Source organism: Plasmodium malariae (assembly GCF_900090045.1).
Source record: "Plasmodium malariae genome assembly, chromosome: 5".
Taxonomy (NCBI): domain Eukaryota; phylum Apicomplexa; class Aconoidasida; order Haemosporida; family Plasmodiidae; genus Plasmodium; species Plasmodium malariae.
In genome coordinates, this window is record NC_041779.1 from 1,252,573 (window position 1) to 1,262,500 (window position 9,928).

General features: G+C 30.8%; 2 protein-coding genes across 2 annotated transcripts in view; one reads left to right on the forward strand and one right to left on the reverse strand.

The window, feature by feature from the left end:
* Positions 1 to 3,578: 3,578 nt before the first annotated feature.
* Positions 3,579 to 8,578, forward strand: PmUG01_05033900 (histone acetyltransferase, putative; the record flags this gene model as incomplete). Its single annotated transcript, XM_029003551.1, is given in 5 exon segments — positions 3,579 to 3,863; positions 4,128 to 4,745; positions 4,759 to 7,719; positions 8,235 to 8,287; positions 8,542 to 8,578. 5 exon segments carry the CDS (start codon positions 3,579 to 3,581, stop codon positions 8,576 to 8,578), a joined length of 3,954 nt encoding a protein of 1,317 aa, XP_028860486.1.
* Positions 8,579 to 9,232: 654 nt separating this feature from the next.
* PmUG01_05034000 (repressor of RNA polymerase III transcription MAF1, putative) overlaps positions 9,233 to 9,928 on the reverse strand; it is a gene marked incomplete at both ends in the record, with an annotated part of 831 nt that continues 135 nt past the window's right edge. Inside the window, one exon of the mRNA XM_029003552.1 lies at positions 9,233 to 9,928. This exon is cut by the window's right edge and continues 135 nt beyond it. Within this exon, the coding sequence (XP_028860487.1) occupies positions 9,233 to 9,928 (696 nt within the window).

Here is a 9,928-nt window from a genome sequence, read left to right on the forward strand (position 1 = left end):
TGCATAAACTCTCTTTTCCCTTTGTTTTTTTTTTTTTTTTTTTTTTTTTTGCCTTATTTTTGCCTTTTCGGTGCCTCCTATTTTTAATTTTCTCTTATTTTCTTCCCACTCAATCATTTGGTCGTAACCGAGTTTAATGAACACTACACGCTCGTTGAATTCTTGTAAAATGTTAAGATACTTTTAAGGTGCAAATAGCGAAAATATTATTTAAGAATACGTCAAAATATGAACAGGCAAGGAAAAAAAAAAAAGGTAATATGATTTATAGCTATTTTTGTTTTTGTTTTTGTTTTTGTTTTTGTTTTTGTTTTTATTTTTTTCTCTATTTAAATAAGTGTGCATATTTTCCCAAACATATTTTTTCCTAATGCTCTCCTTATACTTGCGTAAAAATATATTACTAGTATATGTATATTTGCATATGCTTATATATAAATATATATAAAGGTGTGTGCACACCCGTACCTTCCTTGTTTTTTCTTGCCTTAACAAAGAACAGTAAGAATTAGCATGTAGTACGTTTCCGAAAAATACAGTACATGCTTACTTCTTTTTTATGAACTGTGCAGGAAAAAGAGTAAAAAAATAAAAGAGAAGGGGAGCAAAGACTAAATAGAACAAAAGAACAAAATAGCAAATGAACAAATGGGTATGAGAACAAAAGAGCAAATGCACAAATGGGTATGAGAACAAAAGAGCATAAGAGCAAAAGAGCATAAGAGCATAAGAGCATAAGAGCAAAAGAGCAAAGAAACAAAAGAGCAAAAAAATGAAAAAAAGCTAGAAATTTGAATTAGTCATAAACAATGAAAAAATGGTGAAATAGCAATCAAATAAGCAAGTTAAGATTTAACATTTTTTTTTTTTTTCTTAAAGCATGATTAAAAAGCAGTATTTCGAAAGTTTCATAACAGCAGAAACATTTTTTTCTTTTTAAAATATTAGCATATTTGCATATTAACACATTAGCAGATTAGCATATTACCATATTAGCAGTTTTGCATATTTACGCGATTACATGTTTAAACATTCACGCATAAGTGACTCCTCTGCGGCCTATTGCTTCACTCCCTACGATATATACATGTAAACAAATAGAATTGTATGTTTACGTATTCTCATGTTTTCTATCATAAAATGGAATTTTTTTATCAAAATGGTCTTTTCATGTTACCAATAAAATATGAGTTACCGAAACAAACCATGCGCAGGTGTAACGTGGAGGTGGCAACAAAGGAAGGAGTGTAAAAGGGAAAAGCATATGGGTCATTAATAAAGCGAAACAAATATATGTATGTACATATTTATTTATATATGTACACAAAAGTTTTTAAAAACTTTGTAGGTTAGCTTTCATCATGAACTGAACTGAATATTTCTGTTTTTCTGTATTTTATTCTTATTTTTATTTTTCGTTTTATCTTTATTTTACCATTTTTCCATTTTATCTTTTCACTATTTTTTTTTTTTTTTTTTTTTTTTTTTTTGTAACCCAGCCTCCCATGATTTTTTGTAAATTAACGGTAAACAAACAAGCACACTAACAGTAAATATCTTTTTATCATTGAAAATGATTTTTTTAAATGTCATGATTATTTTTTTAAAAATGAATTAATAAAAATAAATGCATACATAAATGTAAGCGAGAAATGCGAGAAACGCGAGAAATGCAAGAAATGCAAGTAACGATTTTTTCTTCTTTTCTTCTTTTCATCATTTCATCATTTCATCATTTCATCATTTCATCTTTTCATCATTTCATCTTTTCATCATTTCATCATTTCATCATTTCATCATTTCATCATTTCATCATTTCATCATTTCATCACTTCATCATTTCATCATTTCATCATTTCATCATTTCATCATTTCATTATTTCATCATTTCATCATTTCATCATTTTTATTCATTTCTTGTTTTTCCTGTTTTTATTTTATTTTTTTTTTATTGTTAAATGTCAGTCCCCCTTTTTCAAGGTAAAATTTTTTTTTTCTTTTTTTTTTTCCGTATTGCTAATTTTTTGTGAAATTTTTACAGAATATATTATTTAATTCTTTGCACCATAACTTTTTTTTACATTAATTTGTATAGTGTGCTAATTATGAGAATAAAAAGTACACTTACATTGTATATGTTTACACTTATATAAGTATGTGTACACATGAGTATATGTATGTATGCTTATACGTATGAGTGTGCGTGAATTTATATACGTATGAACGTGTTGGATTGCATGTACGTGTAACTGCGTATGAATGCGTTTACATTCTTGTACTTTTTTTGTACCAGGCTAGCAGTCATCTTACAGTTATGTCTCAATTTATATACATACATGAATACTGTATGTATATGTGTATATGTACGTATGTGTATATACATAGGATGATTAGCGATAATAGTAAAGGGACAAATGTTTGTTATCAGTTAGTAAGACTTATGTATGAACACATATAAAAATCAAATTAATAATATATATAAAAAAGTAAGAGTACCTAAAATAGTAAAGATTTTAGAACAACCAATTCGGTAAAAGAGCGATATCATTTGTAAAGTGGTAAATCGGAGCATTAGTTTATACCCCAGTTGGGGACTAACCACTTTAATAATTTAAATTATATTAAAATAACAGTGTCATCATTTACGCTTAGTAACTGAGCGCCTGTAAGTAACGTGCTCATGTAGAATTATGCACATGTGCATCATACATGTGGTGTACGTGCATTGTGCGTACATTATATGTATATTATACGTACGTTATACGTATATTATACGTATATATATATATATGTACATATATGATACGTATATTATTCATATATATGATACGTATATTATTCATATATATGTATGTGTGTATGTGTATATGTGTATATGTGTGTATGTATGTGTATATGTGTGTATGTATGTGTATATGTATGTATGTATGTGTATATGTGTGTATGTATGTGTATATGTGTGTATGTATGTGTATATGTATATATGTATATATTAAACAGCAACGCCCTACGCTGTATGTAATTGGTTAATCCATTTTGAGGATAACCTTTACTCATACCACTTTTAATATCTCATGAGCCTCAAATAGAAAAAAAGAAAAAATACATTTACGTGTATACGCGTAGCTTCCCTTCTTTTTTTGAATACCCATGTAGCGTATGTTGTGTCCTTATCTTTTTTTTAAAAAAAGAGAAATGGATGTTGTTTTTTTCCGTCAGACTTATTTGGTCAATCATTAAGTAGCTCATTTATTTATTTATTTATTTTTATATTTTTTTTTTTTTTTTTTTTTTTTTTCAAATCTCTTAAAAAAGTACACTCATATGTTCAAGTGATTACTCAGTAACGTAAATTTTTAAAACAAAACGTTATATATATATATATATATGTGTGTGTGTGTAGATATATACATATATATATGTATATATGCCCTTATGCACATAAACACATATGTGCACATGTATGTATGGACATACCCAAGGGAGTAATGTTGAAACAACAACAAAGGAATACTGTTAATACATCTCCATTAAAAAAGCAAATTTTTTAAATAGTAAGAAAATACAAGTTCATAAATATGAAATATAAAGGTAACAACAAGTTAACAATAGATAGTGTACAGGAAAGAAAAAATGAGGAGATAGACAGGGAATATTATAATTGTATAAAAAATTGTGCAGCTGATTTACAAGACTTGTCAATGAATTTTTTCCCATCGATAAATACATATGCATGCATACCAAAGATAAATGCTATGAACTCTGTAACATTTCATCCATGTATTTCTAGCAAAGACTACTATAACAACACCTACTCCTTCAAGCCTTTATTTACACATCACTTCTTCAGTGATTACGAACAGGTTACTCGAGCATGCGCAACGTACCTATATAACTACATACGTTTACATATGAATACATGTTCATATATACATATACTTGTATATGCATACATACTTATATAAACGCGTGTGTTTATGCTCGCGGGTAGAACAAACTCCGAATGAACCCATTTCTGTCACTTTTCAGGACATGCGCAATTTTTTACTTTTTATTTAATTTTATTTTGTACTTTTAATTTAATTTTATTTTATACTTTTAATTTTCTTTTTACTTTACCTGTGCAGGTGATCGGGTTCGACACCCTAAACATCGACTTCTACTACACGTGCGATAATTATGAAGTATTTATGAAGCTCAACGGTTCCATATGCGATCAGTATGAAAACTCGAATTATATTATGTTAATGCTTTTACAAAATCTGTATATCACTACTCCATACCCAGGAGGTTTTATCGAAACGGAAGAAGAATTTTTAAGTATACTTAGAAGGAATGAAAGAAAGGAAAGAAATGAAATTAAGAATAGTAATAAAACAGAAGATATACAAGACGCTGATGTTGTTCTTCAAAATAAAGTTTACAAACCACCGGGACTTATTATATATGAAAAAAAAATTAGTGATGATATATATTTGCAGATAAGAAAATGCGGGTTTTCCTCTATGTATTTTAAAGTGGGAAAAGAAAACAGTAGTAGCGAGTTTATTAGCCAGATGAGGGGTAGGCAAAGTAACGAGAGTAAGTATAGCATGGCTAGCGCCGGAAGTAGTGGAAGTAATGGAAGTAGTGGAAGTAGTGGAAGTAATGGAAGTGGGGAAATTGTGTATCAAGCTAAATCGATTGAGTGCGTTCATAACAGTAACAATCTAATAGAACAGGGAAAAAAAAAAAAAAAAAAAAAAAAAAAGAAAGAAAGAAAACGACACAGTACTTTATGATAGTCAAAATGGCTTTATTTCAATGGAAAAGGGTTCATCCAAAAGTGCAATTAATATCAATGACAAAATGGATGAATATAAAATATATGATAGTGCAGGTGAAACCGAAGTGAAGGATGCAAACAGCAGTGCCAACAACGCATATGGTAAAAACTCTTATAATACATGTGACAACAATACACCCAACAAATATGGTTACAATACACCTAACAAATATGGTTATAACACACCCAATGCATGTTGTAATAATGCTAACAAGTCTTTTGAAGAGAAGAAAAAAAGCATTAACAGCAATAAAAAGAGCGATTTAATTATACAGGGTGGTGGTAATTGGAACAGGGGAAAAAGAAAGAGCGAGAACTTAAAAGCAAAGGCGATGGTAAATGTGAACACACACATGTCTACAAATATGAGCAGAAATATGACTGCCAATGTGATAGGCAACGAATGTAATAACCACATAAGCAGTAGTAATAGTAACAGTAGTAGCTGTGGTGAGGATAATTGCAGTGGATCTTCTTCCAATGAAGGCATAGGAAGAAAACGTATCGATTCGAAAGGATCTGGCTCCTATGCTGAGTCTAATGCCCGTAGTAATGATGAATCCATAACTAATAAGGATAGAAAAAGAAGAAAAAAGAAAAGAACAGATGTGACAAAAAAATATAAAGATATTGATGAAAATAATCCTTTTGTTGAAAGTAAAACAACTAGAAGAAATTGCACAAAATTTGTAACAGAGAAAGATATGTCTAAACTGTATAGAGAATATTTACATATCTTGAAAGAGAAAAAGAAAAAGGAACGTTTATCGAAAGAGAAGAGTACAGAAAGTATTATCGTCAAAGATAATTCAGAAAGACAAAGCAGTCATCAGCATATACATTTAGGTGGTAGTTGTTCCCCACATAAAGAGAGCAGAAGTGGTCATGTGGAGACGCAAGCACACATAGGGGAAGAAGCATTCATGGAGGAAAATGTACACATGGGGAAAGAAGCACACATAGGGAGATCACAGCGGGAAGGAAAAGAAATGGAATACTACAGATCGTATAACAGATATGACTACACAATTAAGGAAAACTTTGAATTATTGCATCGAAAAGTAGAATGGTTCTATCATTGGTTTATCGAAAGTGCATCAAATATAGAATACGACTATCGGTGGAGTGTTATTTTGCCATATATTGTTTTTAAGCATGATAGTGAAAAAAAATTTACTCATAATAATTTTATAGAAAAACTGAATGTCCAATTATTTAAAAACGGCACTTCTACTTTTAGTTTGTATCGAAATTTAAAAGGGGAAAAGCTTATCTTTTGTAATGATAAAAAAAAAAAAAGCATTGAGCAGGAAATAAAAACTACTTGTAAGGAAAGTGAGATAGGTAAAAAGAAATTAGCAAAACGATGTTTATCCTCAAGTGCAGAGGATAAGAAGGAGCACAAAAAGAAAAGGAGAATTTTGAAAGGAGTGGGTGGTGCACAAGAATCTGCAGTTTTAGGCGATATTGCAGAGGGGAGTGACGATCAGATAAACAGTAATGTGCGCGATAACATGAGCAGTAATGTGGGTAATAATGTCGGAGCGGATGGTAGTATAAAGAAGGAGGACATAGAGCACATAAAAATGAAACAGTCAAAGAACAAACTAGGAGAAAAGAATTATAGCAATGGTAATAATTGCAAGAAATCTGAGTCCCTTTTTTTTGATCAAGATGAGTATGTGCTTACAAGCGAAGTTGTGTTAAGAGCAATTGACAATATTTTGAATGATATAAAGAATAAGGACGAAGAGGAATACTATTCCTTTCATAAGGATTTTGATGTGGTTTATCTGTACTCCGACTTAGTGAAGAACATGGGTGAAGAAATGTTAAGGGGGAGGGAAGCAGGATATCAAGTAGGAAATGAAGCAGGAATTGAAGCAAAAAAAGAAGCAGGAATTGAAACAGGAATTGAAGCAAGAAATGAAGCAGGACTTGAAGCAGGAATTGAAGCTGGAATTGAAGCAGGAATTGAAGCAAGAAATGAAGCAGGAATTGAAGCAAGAAATGAAGCAGGAATTGAAGCAAGAAATGAAGCAGTACATGGACAAAGAACTGGAGGAGCGGTTGAAACAGACATTATAGTGGCTAAGGATGCATCCAAGGAAGGAGCCAATGTAGCGACTAGTGTAGCACTGTATGAATTATCGGATGATGCAGCACAAAGGGGCAACAAAGACAAGGGAGAACTATGTAAGAAAAAAGGAAAGGCAGCTGATATTGGAGAATCAAAAGGACATTCATACTATTTCTACCTGTTCGGTTTAGTAACAACATATACGTTTTTTACATTTCAATTTGACAGAAATCGCATATCTCAATTTTTAATTTTTCCCCCAATGCAAAGTAAAGGGTTAGGTATGAAGGTATTAGAAAAGATATATCATCTATCTATTGTAAATGCAAATATACGTGAAATAACGGTGGAAGACCCAGCTGTTTCTTTTACGCAACTGAGGGACATTATTACGATAAAGATGTGTATCGATTTAGGAATTCTAAGTCCTACTATTCTATACCCGGAAGAATATTTAAAAGGAAAGAATATACAAAAGGAACATGTAGAATTAGACAAGAAAAAGTTTATGAAAGTATGTAAAGAAACACACAAACAAATTACTAGAATGATAGAAACACTTTTACTAGCTAGTGTTTTACCACATCCAGCTCCATCCTATGGAGATAGTGAGGATAAAAACTCCACTATTAGAAAAAAAGAAAAGAAAAATGAAAATAATGTACACTGTGTCAATACCATGGAACATTTTGAATTATCCGATATATGTAAAGACGTTCGCATTAAGATAAAGAAAAGGATCAAGAATGATTACATAGGCAATCTGATTAACAAAAACATGAACTGTATGGCGAGCGACGTGTTCCGCGATTACGTAAGCAGAAAAAACGAAAGCGAAAAAAAGAAGCAAAATAAAAGAAGCAAATTAAAAGAAGCAAAATAAAAGAAGCAAAATAAAAGAAGCAAAATAAAAGAAGCAAAATAAAAGAAGCAAAATAAAAGAAGCACAATAAAAGAAGCAAAATAAAAGAAGCACAATAAAAGAAGCAAAATAAAAAGAAGGAGAAATATTTCACCTCATAGTGCATTGCATGTATATACATGGCTTCATTTATTTGAGGGTGTGAAATCATTTACAAACGTTGTACCATTTTTTTCATTATTGTGATAAATATTTATATCATATACTTTCTTACGGGAAGGGGTGGGGGATGTACTTGTTATAACTGTGCTGGCCCCTTCAATCATTGCGTATGGTGTTACTCATGAATGCGCCTCTTTTGTTTTTATTGTCATTTCTTTTTAAGTTCATTTGCGTTTACACTGTGCTAAATGTTAATGCAGCAGTAATAATCAATTCTAATGATAACATATTATTTCCTTTTTTAGGTGAAAGAAGAATTATATAAACTGTGGAAGAAGCAGTGCAAGGTTTATTATAGGTAGGTTGTTATATAAACATTTAATTTTTTGTTAAAAGAATGAGGAGAAATTAAAAGAAAAATTAAAAGAAAAATTAAATAGGATCGAGGGTGCGTCGCCTCTCATTATAGCAGCACATATTACTGTGCTACTTTATGCATACCTATATATGTAAATATGTATATACGCACATATGCGCATGTATACCTATACATATTTATGTTTATATTGTTTTTTTTTTTTTTTTTTTTTTTGTTTCCATTACAATGCACAGGACTATAAAAAAACTCAGGTCATTATACCCTCTGTAGAGTGCTGTGTAATAATGTACTTAGAAGGAGAAGAGGAGAAAGAGGAATAAAATTAAATAAATTTTGTTTATTTACACACACATAGAAGTCTACGTGCGTGGGCATTTTGAACAACAAAAAAAGGAAGAATAGTGAACATAAGAGTTTACTTATTTATTTGTGTATGTGTGTATGTGTGTATGTGTGTATGTGTGTATGTGTGTATGTGTGTATGTGTGTATGTGTGTATGTGTGTATGTGTGTATGTGTGTATGTGTGTATGTGTGTATGTGTGTATGTGTGTATGTGTGTATGTGTGTATGTGTGTATGTGTGTATGAATGTATGTGTGTATGTGTGTATGAATGTATGTGTGTATGAATGTATGTATTTATGTATTTTTATTTTTTCTCTTTTTTCATTTGTAACCTCTTTTCATCAACTTAAAATTTCGCATTTTTTTGCATTTTTTTGCATTTTTTGTGAAAAACTTTAAATAAACACATAGTCATGAGGGGCGAATAAGCAGATGCATTGATGGGGCAGTTCGTGCGTATGTATATGCATATATATACGGATAGAAGCACAGACACATATATGTGTACATGTGGGCTTTGCAGGCAGGGTGCGCACGTAGGTTCGTTCTTGTGTGTCTCTTACGCTGTCAATCCATAATCTAACAAATCGACGAATCCTCGTCATCGCATTCGTTCTTATCGTTCACGGAAGGTTCATCTTGAATACCTATAAACACATTGTTGAAATCCTCATCGTTTTGATTTTTGTACTTGGGTTTGGTTATACATGATATGAATAGAATTCTTTTATTCTTTTTTGCAAAAAAAAAATAATTAAAACTTGAAATACTTTCCTTGTCAACGTACGGATCATTATCAGTACTATTCAGATAGGTATAAACATCACATGACTTAAAATCGATTAATTCTTTTAAGATTTTCCATATTCTTTTATTAAATCCTCTATATATTTTTTCAATAATATAAAACAAATTGTAGTTAATTGTATCTATAACACTATTTATATTTCTTATATATTTATAATTCGAATTATTCAAATGTTTAAATTCATAATCAGGAAATATATAATTTAAAATGTTAATAATATTTGCTAGTATACTCTTCTTCTCTTTTGTGTTTATTATTTCTGGGATGCTTTTCTTTTTTACGTTTTTTCCTTTGTCATCACAGCTGAAGGTAGAACTATCCACAGGGATTGTAGTGATTACGGTTATACCGTTTGTCGACAAGCACTCCTTATGCGTGTCCTCTTCTCTACAAACTGCAGTTACACCACTTCCATTGTAGTAGTTTGCGCTACTGTTGTTGGTAGTACAAGTAGTATGATTACTACA